Source organism: Mytilus galloprovincialis, chromosome 4 (genome assembly GCF_965363235.1).
Source record: "Mytilus galloprovincialis chromosome 4, xbMytGall1.hap1.1, whole genome shotgun sequence".
NCBI lineage: Eukaryota > Metazoa > Mollusca > Bivalvia > Mytilida > Mytilidae > Mytilus > Mytilus galloprovincialis.
In genome coordinates this window covers 89,336,356-89,353,336 of record NC_134841.1, presented here as the reverse complement: position 1 = coordinate 89,353,336, position 16,981 = coordinate 89,336,356, and the positions used below count along the sequence as shown (strand labels likewise).

At 32.0% G+C, this 16,981-nt stretch overlaps 1 protein-coding gene across 1 annotated transcript in view; it reads right to left on the bottom strand.

The window, feature by feature from the left end:
- Window positions 1-2,242: 2,242 nt before the first annotated feature.
- The window catches only part of LOC143073779 (uncharacterized), a 206,144-nt gene continuing 191,405 nt past the window's right edge, over window positions 2,243-16,981 (bottom strand). Inside the window, exons 98-103 of the mRNA XM_076249535.1 lie at window positions 15,241-15,383; window positions 14,633-14,835; window positions 13,976-14,037; window positions 13,057-13,322; window positions 5,929-6,031; window positions 2,243-5,254 (exon numbers count right to left, since the gene is read on the bottom strand). Of these exons, the coding sequence (XP_076105650.1) occupies window positions 5,092-5,254; window positions 5,929-6,031; window positions 13,057-13,322; window positions 13,976-14,037; window positions 14,633-14,835; window positions 15,241-15,383 (940 nt within the window). The 3' untranslated portion in view covers window positions 2,243-5,091. The remainder of the gene's footprint in view (window positions 5,255-5,928; window positions 6,032-13,056; window positions 13,323-13,975; window positions 14,038-14,632; window positions 14,836-15,240; window positions 15,384-16,981) is intronic.

Sequence of the window (16,981 nt, the reverse complement as noted above, 5' to 3'; positions counted from 1 at the left end):
GAAAAGAAAACTGTCGTTATGAAGAAATCTATCCAAAAGGTTGGGAACAACCCCTCGAATGAGAGTAACCCTTCAATGTAATGACTACACATGAAATAAGGGATCAATTTCATGTGATAAAAGCTTTTGTTTTGTTGTAAAAACCACTTCTTAGTACAAAAGGGCACATCAGTATTTTTCTTTTAAAGAAACTTTCCCTACGAACTATAACTGGTATTATATAATCAAAACATATCCACTTATTGATCCTTATTTTGTTATATTCCAGGACTTATATCTTCTTTATTATTAAAAGTATAGTGGCCCCTAGTCCAAATAATTATGACGTCTGGCAAGGCTATTTTATTTTTTTTTCTGGGACGCCTTCCTTGCCGGACGTCATAATTATTTGGACTAAGTGGCCCCCTCATTTAGAAAAGTTGTTTAAAATACAATGAATATTTTTCCCTTTTAAGTTAAAAAAAATCTGTTGTTTTAAAGTAAATGTTTAGTGTTTATTCATTAAAATGTAGACTCATAAGTTTGAGAGAAAATCATAGACACAATGGGGCAAAATCATCTTATTTAAGGGGGGGGGGGGGTAGAAAAAAAGGTAAAATATAGCTATGTTACTTGGCGAAAAAAAGAATAAAGTGGCGAAAAATATATGGTTTTGGCGAAAGTGGTGGCGAAAAAAATAATTGACCCAGGGGAAACCCTGCATAGGTATTTAAATTCTTGGATCTCATTTTATGGATCAGTGTCAAGTTTACATGGTCAACTCTATCTCAGATACCATTAGACATAGGTCAACTATATTTGGTGTATGTAATTATTGTAAGGTGTAATTGTCTAACCTTGACCTCATTTTCATGGTTGAGTGGACAATGTTTGGTTTTTGTGGTTGGGTATATTAATACTATAAACAATAAAGACACTATATTTTGTGTAGGTGTTCATATTTGTCTAGCAGGTTTTATCTGTATTTGACCTTATTTGTTAGTGTTAAGTTTTAAAAGGTGTACATGTTTGTCTGGCAGGGTTCATATGACCTTGACCTCATTTTCATGATTTATTGGTCAGTGTTAAGTTTTTGTGATTTGGTCTGTTTTCTAGGTACTGCAAGCAAAAGAACCACTATATTTGGGTATGGAATGATTGAAAGGTATACATATCTGTCTGACATGGTCCATCTGACTGAGCCTCATTTTCATGGATCGTTTATAATGTTATGTTAAATTGTAAAAAAACCTCCATATTATAGTCTGTCAATTCAACACAATCTTAGGTAAAGCAGGAAACATTTCAGTTTGTGTTAAAAGTGTGAGTTGGGTATTAGGGTCTGACTTATTTCTTTTCTATGGAAACCAGAAGTTTTATTCTTATGGTATGTAAACTGCCTTCTTCATGTCTCATTACATGGCATCTATCCAGCTTAGGGGTATGGAAGGAAGGTTAACACCATTAGAAGTTCTATAATTACACCATACTCATATATTTTGATAAAATTGTATCTGATAGGAGTTTCTCACTTGCTTACAGAACAATAATGATTTACCATAAACAATTTTCTTCTTGAATCAATGAAACTTGCATTAGTGGCATGACTACTTAAAGAATAAAAGTAATTCTAAAACGATCCCCCTTGAAGAAAATGCCATCATATATCAACTTCTAATATACAATATAGCAAAATCAGCTTGACTGCCTAAGCAAGAAAATTTATTTCAAAACTGAATCTCAAAGGAGATGCCATATTGAAATAACTTCTTATATACCACAGCAGCGTTGGTATGACCGACTACCTCAAGAAGAAAATTCATTCCAAAACTATCTACCTAAAGGAAGATGCTTTCATAAAATAGCTCCTTACATACAAGATAGCAACATGGGTGAAGAAAAGTTATTACAAAAGAATCCCATCAGAAAATATTTCCTCATCTAAATTTAGGTGACAATAATTAACTGATGTTATAATATGGTAAATCACTTCAGAAAAGACAAATCAAGGATGCAAACAAAGTACTGAGGGAATCAAATTAACTTGAAAGAGAGAGAGAGACCTGCATGATTGTCTTCTGTTATATAGATATAAGAAGATGTGGTATACCAAGTCACAATTTGTAAAAGTAAATGAACTCCTAAAAGAGAGAGACCTGATTGTCTTCTGCTATACATGCATCACCAACCAAGATAATCCACATTCAGTAAAAACTTTACAATCGAGGGTAAAGGACATAATCAGTAAAATTACAATAAGAAATCAGTGCATGTATATCTTTAATTAAAAAATGATAAAAATATATATAAAGTAAGTAGTATATAATATATATAAATGATATGTGTAAACAAAATAAAAACAATGAGTGAAATCTTAAATCAAATGATGGAATGTAGTCATGGATACTGAAAGGCACATATCAAATTTGATAATTCAGAAACATATCTTCAACATGTCTTACTTTCTACACTTAAATTTCTTAATTCTATTTGAATATCAACAAGTCTAGTGCCGTCTCAATATCATACTATTCACAGGAGTCAAGAATTTTATCATCAACAAGACTAGTGCCGTCTCAATATCATACTATTCACAGGAGTCAAGAATTTAATCAATAAATGAGAATTGAAAATAAAAAAGTCTTCATTTAAAAAAAAAGATCATTTTGACCTTATTTCTCATTTATTGATAAAATAGGTAACTCCTGTGTGTTGCTAGAGGCAAACAAAAAAATTTTTTTGGACTTTAAAATTTCATTTCCATGGTAGCTAGCACAGGTGAAAGATTTCATAGTACAGTATATTCAATTTTTTTTAAATTCGACACTAATTCCTTTACAAAATAAAAATTGAAGAAATAAGTTTTATATTTAAGTTATTGTGAATCTATGATAGATGATAAATTACATAATAATACTGTAAAAGTACATTTATCTATTGGGTTTTTTTTTTTGAAGACTTGTAGTATTAAACTTAAATTGAATGTATTAACGCTAAATTAATGACTTATATTCAGTTAATTTCAAAGTCAAAAACTCACAAACCAACGGATTTCTCAAAACTTTCAATTCACTAATAAAAGTACTTTCTCAGTAAGTAATAAGTACAGTGCTGTTTATTACACGGCATATTTCAACTTATCTTCAATTTTGTTAAATATTTTTTAGATTAACATTCTTGGTTAGAAATATTTTTTTTATTTATTTTCTTTTAATCTGACAGCAGGAAAATTTCCCTGGCCATATAAATGATCTTTATCAGAATGTAATCCATATAACTAGCAGCACTCATTTTTATGACAATACTCTTAGAGCATTTGTATGAAATGATTTTGAATGAAACTGTGATATGTATATGATTCTGAAGTAATGCCATATAAAATAAATGTACATTTTGTTCTATACAAAAATTTCATGAATATTAAAGTGTTACGAGGACTCCATAATTATATAAACATAAAATAAATGAATTGAAAAAATATAAAAATCTTTTAAGTATATTTTTCTGTAAAATAATGGATGGCCAGCCACCCAACAACAAAAAAGAATTTCATATTTTTGAAATAAATATGAATTACAAACAGGTATAGAAGATATCATAAATATATATATTTGTGGGATATAGATGTCATATTAAGATATTTCCAAATATTTTTATATAAAAAATAAATAAAGCAAAAGCTATAGGGCCCTTCAGATCTCGTGTCTAATACTATAAGTTCAGAAATTATTGTAATGTTTTTTATCATTGTGAACAATTTTTCAGGATAACTTATATTTTAAATAACCTAAACAAATTATATTCTGTTTTTAGATAACTATATTTTAATCTCACAATTTGGGCTTCCATTTTCTTAATCAATAATAAATGAATGCAATAGTTTCTGAATTTACACCATATTAAATTTCAGGTGTTTAAAGCTAAACTGGATTTCAATTTTACAAGAATAAAATGGATTTCGAGTGATTAAAATAAACTTGGATTTCAGTTGCTTAAAACCTACCTGGATTTTATAGTTTACAAGAATCAAATGGATTTCAAATGTTTTACAACAAGCAAAGTTCTTGGCCCTAAATACCAAACTGGTTTCCTTGTTAACAAGAATGATATGGATTTTAAATTTTGAAAACCAAGCTGGATATTAGATGCTTAAAACCAACCTGGTTGTAATGGATTTCAAGAGGTTAAAATAAACTTACAGTTTAGGTGTTAAAACCTTGGTTTTCTTGTTTACAAGAATCAAATAGATTTCCTGAACACAGTATGAATAAGATGTAGGGGTCTCCAAGTACATTTTATATTATGATAAACACATTTCGTAAGCCCCATGTATAATACACGTATATAAAACATATTTGGTTCAAAATTTGTGAAACATTTCAGCAAATAAAGCCTCAGCAGTATCATTATTCTAAAGTAATACTTAATTGGTGGTAACAAATAGATAAACAAACTATCTGTGGCAATAGCATGGAAAATATGAATGGTATCAATAAAATGATTCAACCTATAGCCATAGCAAAAAAAGTGAAGATGTTCCTGTTGTCAACAAAATTGTTCAAGTGTTATGAAAATATTCAGAACATAATTTAGATGAATTTCTGAAAATTTATTTTTATAGAAATTTATGCCAGGTTTCCAGTTTATTTAGGATTTAGTTTGGAACTCTATTTCATTAAGTACAAAACAAACAATAAAAAGATACAATGATTTTATCTACTTATAGACTCTGACATCACAAAAACTTCACTAAACATCATTTACAAGTAACTTATTTATTGGTTACAGACATCACAGCACCAAACCTGTTTATCACTATATCATGGGACTACTACATCAGCATTATAAATATTTCGTTCATTTAATTATTTTCTGGGACTATTGCATAAGCATTAGAAATATTTTGTTCATTACCATTATATCTTATCTATTCTTAGAATAATTCTTCAGCATTCTCAATATTTTGTGTAAGTTTTGTATATTACATCAGCATTATAAATACTTTTTTACAATAAGTTTTGTTTGTATATTACATCAGCATTATAAATACTTTTTTACAATAAGTTTTGTTTGTATATTGCATCAGTGCTATAAATATTTTGTACACATTTGTTAGGCAGCTGATGAACAGCTTATAGCTTTTGACATTGTATCAAATCCAACAAGTTCACTGAGCAGAGTGATTAACACTGGATATGTAGAGTCTTTGATTGTACTAGAACATCCATGTGTCGGCAAATTCGTCTGAAGGCACTCAGTAATTCTTTGTAATTTCCTGCAAAAATAAAAAGAACAATATGAATAACATTTGGAGGAATTGGGTTGAATCAAAATAAAAAAATATTTTTTTTTTAGCTGTGGAGAATAATATCAATTAAATATGTTAAACAAGGACCATATACAACTATGGTCTTCTAATCGCTGTTGTTTGATTATCTATTACAAATTGTGTTATCCAACTTTAAAATGTGCTGTTTTGGTATCTATAAGACAGGTTTTGTTCAACTGTTTTTGTATCTATAAGACAGGTTTTGTTCAACTGTTTTTGTATCTATAAGACAGGTTTTGTTCAACTGTTTTTGTATCTATAAGACAGGTTTTGTTCAACTGTTTTGGTATCTATAAGACAGGTTTTGTTCAACTGTTTTGGTATCTATAAGACAGGTTTTGTTCAAACGTCAAGTGACTGTAAACTGACCCAGAAATACTGTGAAGATGTATCTTGAAAATTCATGAAAGGTTCTGCAAAATGAAAAAGAAAAAAAAAACATGATATAAATTGTGCTTGAGTATTATCTCTTGATTTCAAGAAGCCCCTGTCCAAATTTTGTAAATTCCAAGAAAGTTGCCCAAACTATTAAATTTAAAAATCTATAAGCACAGGCTGTACTTATATGTATAAAAATAATTTTGAAAAACCGAAGTCTACTTATCATTAATATAACTTACCCACAAAAAGTAAGAAAATCATCACTTTCTTTAAAGCTATCCACCTGAGATTTACACTCAGTGCTACCCATCTTTCTAAATAGTTCTTTAGACGTACACACATCTGAAATGGAGAAACAATTGCAATCACAGTTTAACAAATTGATGATGAGTTATTCATACATGTTTTATATGCTTCCAATAAAATTACTGTTTCTATACAAAATCCTCCAATCTTTTTCTTTTGAATAACAGGTCTGCACAATTACGCTTTAATACAGAATTAGACTTCATTTCAAATATAAAACAAACAAAATCTTTTCAAACAAGGTATATTCGTTGAATTATTGAATTTTCAAAATTCATAGTTTCAATTGCAATTAATGCGTTCTCAACTAAAATTTCAAATTCTCATGTACAGTTTTTTTCATACATTCCGTGAAATAACTAGGAAATAGCATATGTCAATGAAAAGATGCTAATTTTGAACAATTTGTCAAAGTATTTCTCAATTTTTTAATTGCTTTCATATTTTGTATAAGGTAGCATCTTTTTATAGTACATATGCTGTCTGTTTGATTTTATATTCTTCCAGCATTTAAATTTGATGTAGATGCTGTTGTTAAAATAATAATGTACTGGAGCATCTTACTTTTACTAGGATGCTAGTTTTGCATATATTTTTTTTTAATATTTTTTTATTTTTTGGGGATGCTGGATTTCCTATATATTGAAATGCTGGCATCCAGTCATATTGGGATGGTGGCATCCCGTTTTACTGAGATGCTGGCATCCCGTTTTATTGGGATGCTGGCATCCAGTCATATTGGGATGCTGGCATCCCGTTTTATTGAGATGCTGGCATCCCGTTTTATTGGGATGCTGGCATCCAGTCATATTGGGATGCTGGCATCCCGTTTTATTGAGATGCTTGCATCCCGTTTTATTGGGATGCTGGCATCCCGTTATATTGGGATGCTGGCATCCCGTTTTATTGGGATGCTGGCATCCCGAAAAAGCTGGATGCTGGCATCCAAAACTGTAGGAGTGAGACATCGCAAAATATCCGAATGCAGTAATCCTAAAAGTTCTGTTTGATATACTGTTGGCCGAATTTCTATAGATGTACTCCAATGCATAATTTTGTGTAATGCAAAAAATAAAACAACAACAAAAATCCGTTTGTTGTTTTCCTCCCAACATTTTATCTAATAACGTCAGGGATATTATGACGTAAGGGTTGTTTTACCATCATGCATAGAGATTCATGCAGAGACAGTAAACATGATAAGAAATCAAATCTCAAGAATCACTTATACCGATGTTAATATTTTTTGAAAAGTAATTAAAACAGGTAACCCTTTTAATATTCTCTTATTTATTAGTTTTTTTTTATATTTAATACTGAAAGCGCTTGCACTATTTTTCTACGCTAATTGCGGCAAATTCCACCCGCATGACGTCATGTAAAAAGAATGTTTAAAATCGGCGAAATGGACGCAAGGGGAAGGACGAAAAACACTTCTTTGGCCAGTATGCCGCAATTTATTATCATTTTGATATAACAGAAACATATACGCAATAGAACGCTACTCATACAGGTAAGACAAAGTATATTTTACATGCACTTCGTAGTCCGAGATTTCTCAGATTTAGCCATTCATAAGGAATATCCTACTCAACTAGACAACTGTATGTCTGTAATGGTTTCATATACATATTATCAGATGTCGAATTTTTCTATAGGAGACGATTTGACTTGTGCCCGTCCGAGATTTATACTCTGACGTCCTACGCTCATGGGCCTACATGTAGCTTGTCTTGCAAAACAGCTGTTTGAAGTCCGAGCAATATCGGACGCATTTCAGTCATTGCAGTGACTTGATACGCCAGCCGGATAATATAATTCTGATTACTTCCAGAGGGAAAATTACAGGCTTAAATGATTTGGCAACAATGATTAATGTCAGTCGCCAGATTCTCCCATGTCGTCGGGGAGGGATGCACTTCGATCTGTTTGTGTGGTAGCCAATGGTGATTCCAGAACTTTCTATAAATAGGATTTGGGGGGATGGGGGGGGGGGGGGACACTGACTGCCATAACAAAGGGACCCGCTAAAGTCATCTTTTAGTGTTGTATGATAAACCAAATTTTTTCACACGAAAAAGAAGGGGGGCTGGATCCGCCTATATGGTAGCGATGAGCCTCCAAGACAGACATACTTTAATATGACTATGAGAGTTTTTACCTTTTTTTTTTACATCGAGTCTATGAGAGAAAAATTATGACTGTAACAGTGCTTAGTGCCAAATTACCAAAAAACTTGAAGGAAGACCATTTCTATATTAGGGTAGGTATGGAAATAGGAAATACACATATATTTATTTTATTTTGCCTTATGGAAATATGTACTTGTTCATGAAAATTTCACCAACGTAAATTTTTTTTACCGAGGGTATAGTTTGCCGGCCTCAATAGTTTTGACAAAAATATGATCGACATAAACCCCACCGAGACGATTAACCACCATCAATATGGCCATGGCCAGTAAAAATATTGGGTCCGCAAACTTAATTTGTTTACCCCTATAGACAACCTATAAGAAAACTATTAAAATGCATCACTGGTAAGAGTCCTTTGAGTTCAAGAAAAATAAAGTATGAAAAACCTAATTTCAGATTAATTTTCGGTCTAGAAAATTGAATGTGTTGATTGCCTTTTTTTTGGCAAGGGTCTAAACCAGTTAACTTGTGCCCGTCCGAGATTACTCTGAGTCTTGACTTCCTACGCTCATGGGCCTAGCTTGTCTTGCAAAACAGCCGTTTGAAGTCCGAGTAATATCTGAGTAATGGTATGATTGCTAATGAGACAACTCTCCACCGGACTGAGACCAAATAATATAGCACTAATATGAATAAGCAGTTTACAATTAAATGTCAGCATATGGCCTCCAACAATGAACAAAACTCATACTGCATAGTCATATATGAATTAGATTGAATGTAAAATTTGAAATACTATTTTATAAAAGAAAGAAACGCTTATCCTACATAACAGATTTGCCGATTTTAAAATAAATTTACTCTTCATATATATACATTTTGTACTTAGCTTACTGGCAAGAATTAATAATAATAGGTTACATGTATAGTTTTATGGGTCAAGCTAGTCTTACAAATATGCCTCGGAGTCATCTTTTCATAAATAATTTTAAGCTGATATTTTCGTGATTTATTTCTTTTTTTTTTAAACGAAGCTCGGTGGAAGCTTGATAATAAAAGCAATGCATATTATAGCAAATTTGCAAAATAAATGAAAAGAAAATACGAAAATTAAGGAAAATGTAAATGTCGCTACAAGAGTTTTGTGTTCCAGGACTAGGCTAAAATTTAAAAAAAAACACACACACAAATTTAAAAAAGGTGTTAACCGAATACACCCTTAGATGGGAATTAAATTTCACGAAAGTCGCTAAATACATGTAGGATGTATTTCTAAAAAAAAACCACTTTTCTCCCTTTCATAATGTACAGTATAGACCTGGATGTTGTTCCATAAAAAAATCAATTGAACTAGTGGTTCATATGTCAAATGTATGTGTTTTGAATATTAACAACAGGCATTTATTGGTGTGGAAAACTTAATTTAAAAGAAGTTTAAATGAAGGTTTTCTTCGAATAATAATGCGTTTTTCGTTCCCTAGTGTTGTGATGTTACAACGAAAATTTATTGTTGAAAATCTTTCATATAATTATTATTTCTCTTTTCAGCATTTGTAAAGAAGTGGCTTCACCTTTCTGGTTACTATTCATGTGTTGTGTATTAATGTATCGCAACTCTTTATAGTTATTGGACAGGTTAAACTCAGACGACGAATCATCCAAACAGCACCAGATCATTTGTGATTCCAGCTGATTTCAGATTACTAGCAATACATGATAATAGAAAGTTTGAAAGTTCCAGTTCGTGTAACTGATTTGATTAAATGATTAACAAATACCGGTATTGAAATATTAAAATACAGAAAAAAGATACAAGTTTAATAATGATTGTAATAAAGAAAATGTAAGTTTTGTTAATAAAATGAAAGGCTCAAGTACTAGAAGATCCTGACATGATGTACTGACTTATTGGAAGATGTATACAGCAAGTCCAGAGATATTGACAATATCCAGTATGTACAGATCATAGACACTGTGCACTAGTATCAATAATAGATTATTTTTAAATATTGCATTATGGTACACGTTTTATTGTATACAGGCAATTGCGGGAAACAAATCTCCTTAATTTATACATTGGATGCCAATGGGGTTTCTTATAGACACAAAACAAAAATTATTATGCAGGTTTAAATATAACGCACCTCATATTTAGCATTTTAATAAAGGTACAGTCACCAATCCGTTTTGTAGAGTGTTTGTCCTGGATGACTTAGTTAATCAGACATTCCCAAGGTTGATGGTCATTGGGCAAATTCATTTGATTGATAAAATGAGCAGCATTTTTTTGAATTTTGTCCAGTTCAGGCGCGGATCCAGAGGGGGGGGGGGGGTTCCGGGGGTTGGAACCCCCCCTTTTTTTTGGACGATCAATGCATTTGAATGGGGACATGTAATTGGAACCCCCCCTTTGTCCTGGGTTAGGAACCCCCCCCCCCTCTTTTTAAAATGGCTGGATCCGCCCCTGCAGTTGATTTCTGAAAGCCTTGGGAACTACTAAACTTGATATGATTTCAGCTGGCAATTGCATTAAGCTTATTTAAAAAAAAAAATTCTATGAACATATCAGACTTGAAAATTATAGTCCTGATGTCATCATATATAAAATGTATTGTCTCGAGACCACAATAGTCAATAACATGTATACATCATGTCTCACATAATGGTAATCAAATTCAGAAAAATAACATTAAAATTGGCTAATTATTGGAAACTTACCGGTAGTACATTGACATAGTTTTATAAATATCAAATTGTTGACATCAGCATTCACATGGTCAACTAGCACTTTACAATTCAGACTCAGTTTGTTGGTCAAGTATACATTTCACACTCTTACCTATACTGTCACATTCTCAATATGCATTAAACTGGAAATGTACTAGGTGTTATATTGGTGGATTAATACTAAAATCCAATTGATTAGGAAGCAGCATTTAAATTCGTATGTCATAATGAAAAATGGTACATGTCTGCAAGGTTGTGATGCCAGAATCCCTATATTTTGGTATGTCAGCATCCAGATATATTGAGATGCTAGCATCCCGATATTTTGGGATGCCAGCATCCGGATATTTTGGGATGCCAGCATCCGGATATTTTGGGATGCCAGCATCCGGATATTTTGGGATGCCAGCATCCAGATATATTGAGATGTCAGCATCCCGATATTTTGGGATGCCAGCATCCGGATATTTTGGGATGCCAGCATCCGGATATTTTGGGATGCCAGCATCCGGATATTTTGGGATGCCAGCATCCGGATATTTTGGGATGCCAGCATCCTGATATATTGGGATGCCAGCATCCAGATATATTGAGATGCCAGCATCCAGATATTTTGGGATGCCAGCATCCGGATATTTTGGGATGCCAGCATCCAGATATATTGAGATGCCAGCATCCGGATATTTTGGGATGCCAGCATCCGGATATTTTGGGATGCCAGCATCCGGATATTTTGGGATGCCAGCATCCGGATATTTTGGGATGCCAGCATCCAGATATATTGGGATGCCAGCATCCGGATATTTTGGGATGTCAGTTTCCGGATATGTTGGGATGCCAGAATCTATAAATAATTGGAAGCCAGCATCCAAACGTTGAGGTATTCAATATGAAATTAAAAGAATTACATCAGCATCTATAAAAGGTGAAGATGCAATTTTAATCTTTTTCGTCATTATCCGCAGACATTTTTTTGAAATATGCTATGTACAGAAATAAGAAGTGCTTTTTATACAAAACAATTTCACAACTACAAAAGTTATTAATATAATCGAGAGAGCATCCATAATCTTTAAGACCCAATAAAATTTATTATGTAGCATCTACTATTCATAGAAATAAATGAATCGGTATGATTTTTGGTAAAATGAGCATATATTGATACTTAAACAAATGCAATATAGTAGAAATATTCCGAATATGGAACATGGCCGTAACATTTTCTCTGGACATTGAAAAATTTAGTAGAATACAACATAATTTTACCTTAAAAATTCAAAAATTGTCAAAAAATTCTCTTTAAGCATATGAGAATTACAAATTTTAGTTGAGAACACATTAATTTACTGAAATGTTCCTTAACAATGACTATTAAATATGTAACACTAAAGTAAATGCAATGGGCAGCAGATTAAATCTTCCTGTTACATATGAATTAAGGACTAAGTTATCTTTCTTAATCTTTTAACAACTGATAAGATGAAGAACAGCAATAAAACATTGTTCCTTTGATATTGATAAGTGGATAGTTGTCTCCACATATCCTTTCTTTTTGAATTATTTAATAAAGAAGAAACCATAGAAGAAATACAGGCACAGAATCAAATAGGGGATGGAGACCTGTTGTGCACAATTGGATAATAAAGTTAAAATTAGAGCCAATTTGAGTTGAAACAAGAATGTGTCCAAAGAACACGGATGCCCCACTTGCACTATCCTTTTCCATGTTCCATGGACTGTAAAAATTGGGTAATAATCTAATTTGGCATTAAAATTAGAAAGATTATACTATAGGGAACATATGTACTAAGTTTCAAATTGATTGGACTTCAATTTCATCAAAAACTACCTTGACCAAAAACTTTAACCTGAACGTACGGACGGACGGACGGATGGATGGTAACATGGACAAACAAACGGACACACGAACGGAGCCACAGACCAGAAAACATAATGCCCCTCTACTATCGTAGGTGGGGCATAAAAAGGGAATTAAGCTCCCAAAAAAGTTTCTGAATTTACAGTGTTAAGTATTTCAAATTGATTTAAGATCTGTCAGTATGTAGTTTTTATGTTTGTAGGCAAAAAACAGTTTCTATTTGTGTAAGAGAAAAATGTCCATATTAAAGCAACTCTTTTTATGCCACTACACTTTCTAAGATGCCTAAAACTACCTTTCTACCTTTCTATTTTACCTACCTGCACATGGGAAACAGAATTGTTCCAATGATATTGTAGGTGTCTTGCTATGCCTATTAATACTCTTATCATTCTCATCATAACTGCCTCCAATTGGATAAATGAAGTAAGCACAGTTATCTTCCGAGAATATAAAGTCAGAAGTATCATTTGTATCCCTATGACGTTGAAATGATATTGATGTTATTCCATTCATCCTATCCCAATCAGCATTTTTAACATTTTGTGTTGTGTCTAAGAATGAACCATAGTAAGATGGATTATTTCTGAAAATAACAAACAAACCATCACACATATTACCACTTTTAAAAAAGCTAAAAAATATATTAATGAGAAAATATATTGTGGAAAGAAATTATGCTTTATAAAGTTATTATAATCAAAGAGCTTGGTAGCTCTAAAGGGAAAGGATGATAAACAAAAATATTAGCAAGAACAAAACTAACCAAGAATACACTGTAAATAAATGCTATTGACCATTGTTTCTTTTGATATAAATTTTCTGTTCCAAAAATAACTGAGCTGCATATGTTTCACAAATACCACTTTATTATGGTGAAATATTTCTAATTTTGTTTTATTAGGTCGATTCAAATCAAACCAAAGTCATTATGGTCATAAAAACAAGTTACAATGTATCTTCATAGGATGTTTGAGAGTTGAGCACTTACAAGGTTGAAGTTTTCTTTTTGAATTGGATTAAGTGGTCTTAGACTTAATTGTTTCATAAGATTTTATATAAATGTGATCAATCGTTGCATAATTAAGTTAATTTTAACAAAAGTTAATAAAAAAAAACCAGATAAATGAACAAGGTGATTGCAGAATATCACTAAGTGTGAGGGGATATAAACCATGTGAAGTGATTATATTCATATACTGTTAGATTCATTACAATATAAGATACATTTATATTTACCTGTCAGTAACTGTAACTGTTGCCTGGGGTGTTATCCATCCAACTAAGGCATCTGAACCAGCCTGAAAAATATAATCAAAATCACAAGTTTAAATAAGTCTAATATAGGTCTATAGGACAGCATTCACAGTCACAACGTTGCATTTCCAAGTTCAGTGAACCTTATAATCTGGGTCAAAATCTTAAATTTATATATATGTTATAGACCTGTTGGTGACCTTCTGTTGTTGTCTGTTCAATGGTCGGGTTGTTGTCTCTTTGACATATTCCCCATTTCCATTCTCAATTTTAATTTTATACAGTTCACTTCATAATAAACATGTGTAATAGATTTAAAGGTGATGTGATCACAAACTACATAAAACCAAATCATTGACAAATCACATTTCCATGTTTAGTGAACTGCGAAATCCAAGTCAAAACCTGAATTTGGCATTAACTCATAACGCACATGTGTCCTTGATATCAAGATGACAAACAACATTAAAAGACCAAAATTTAAATGAATAAGGAACGAATGGAAGGTCAGACAAGGAAACTATTATAGATGAGGCATTAAATTATTCAAGTGCAGCTGAAAAACAATATTGTATCGATGTTTCTTATATCTAGCTATACTTTACCATTAAATCTAACCAACATTGTCTAACAACTCACCATTTCTTTCTGTCCATTAAATCCAACACCCATCCATTTATCAGAATCTATAGCTGCTGTTACATTAAATGAAATCATCTGTGTATTGGGGTTATATGACCATGTGACCATATGACAATCTTGTTGAGATGCACAGCTTCCCCACTGTCCTAAACACATGTCTGATATAGACTGCTTAGCATTATTTGAGTGATTGGCAGAACCTAAAAATAAACCAATTGTAATTTTTATAAGAGTAAAAATGACAACTCTTCCCATAAAAGGCAATGAAATACTCAGATAGGAGAAAAAAGGATAAATACATTATAAAATTTTAAGATTGGTTAGTTGGACACAGAAAATACTGGTATCTTATCTCAGCTTTCTCTATCAGAATGTGTGTTCTTCTTATTACAATTCTACCGGTAACCCATTCCCATTATTCCCACTAATAAACACCTTGCATAAATTTCTGAATTTGCAGTATTAAAAAAAATAATTAAATTGTACTTGAAATTTGATTATATATCATTAGTTCACTGGCTGTAAGCTTGTAATTCAATTTTCTGTTTTATATGAATATGATTCTAAAATAATCCAACTTAACTTAATAAACAAGTTATGCTTACCACAAGTTGAGATATTAAATCCAACTGGTAACATCTTAGCAACCATCACCATGGTAACAACATGTGACAACATTCTGTTCCTGTCGCATGTCACTCCTGGCATTAGTGGACTTAAACATCTATCAACCATGCTACTAAGTGCTCTAAAATATCAATTATAAAAAAACTATTAAGACCACTGTAAAATAATCTTAACTAAAAGCTCTTAAGAGCCTGTGTTGCCCACCTTGGTCAATGTGCATATTAAACAAAGGACACAGATGGATTGATGACAAAATTGTGTTGTTGGGTTGCTGCCCCTGAATTTAATCTTGTTTAATCTTGTTAAATTTCAAATTTAATAATCTGGAAATTGGAAATTATCTCTATCTATAATAATATTCAAGATAATAATCTGGAAATGGGGAATGTGCCAAAGAGACAACAACCCGACCATAGAGCAGACAACAGCAGAAGGTCACCAACAGGTCTTCAATGCAACGAGAAATTCTCGCACCCGGAGGCGTCCTTCAACTGGCCCCTAAACTAATATATACTGGTTCAGTGATAATGAACCCCATACTAAACTCCAAATTGTACACAAGAAACTAAAAGTTAAAATAATACAAGACTAACAAAGGCCAGAGGCTCCTGACTTAGGACAGGCGCAAATATGCGGTGGGTTAAACATGTTTGTGAGATCTCAACCCTCCTCCTATACCTCTAGCCAATGCAGAAGAGTAAACGTAACAATACGCACATTAAAATTCAGTTCAAGAGAAGTCCGAGTCTGATGTCGGAAGATGTAACCAAAGAAAATAAACAAAATGACAATAATACATAAATAACATCAGACTACTAGCAGTTAACTGTCATGCCAACAACTGGTTTATTAATAATAAATGTGTTTAACTCTGATGCAAAGACCCTATAAGTGAATCAATATTAACGCCAAAATATGCAATCTTTAATGACCTGACAACAGTATCGTTGTCTATTTAAAGGTTTTGTTAGCTTCTGAGGTGAACACTGACATTTTTGTGCTTTATAAAGAATATTTTCATAAAATATTGGATGTGAAATACCTGAACGTATAACAAGTCTGCATGTTGAGCTATATTTACGAATGATGTCCTTATACCGATGATAAAATTTAGTGAATGTTTTGACTAGTTTGTGATATCGAAAACCCTAATGTAATATTTTTTCAGTAATACATAAATTTTTCTCGTTAAAATCTAAAATATTGTTACATACACGAGCGAATCGTACAAGTTGAGATATTTAAACACCGTAAGATGGTGACTTGTAAATCTTCGATACTGAACATTCTTGCTACATACATCTCTATCTATAATGAACTTTGCCCATTAGTTACATAGGAAAATATTTTGTCAAAAATTAACAAAAATTTAGTTAATTGTTAAAAATAGACTGTAAAGGGCAATAACTCCTTAAAGGGTCAACTGACAAATTTTTGTCATTGAATTATTTGTAGATCTTACTTTGCTGAACATTATTGCTGTTTACAGTTCATCTCATTTTTTAACTAAATACACCAAAGATGATTGTGGCCAAGTTTGGTTAATTTGGCCCAGTAGTTTTAGAGGAGAAGATTTTTGTAAAAGATTACTAATATTTCCGAAAAATGGTTAACAATTGACTATGAAGGTCAATAACTCCTAAAGGGGTCAATTGACCATTTCAGTCATGTTGACTTATTTGAAGATCTTACTTTGCTGAACATTATTGCTGTTTACAG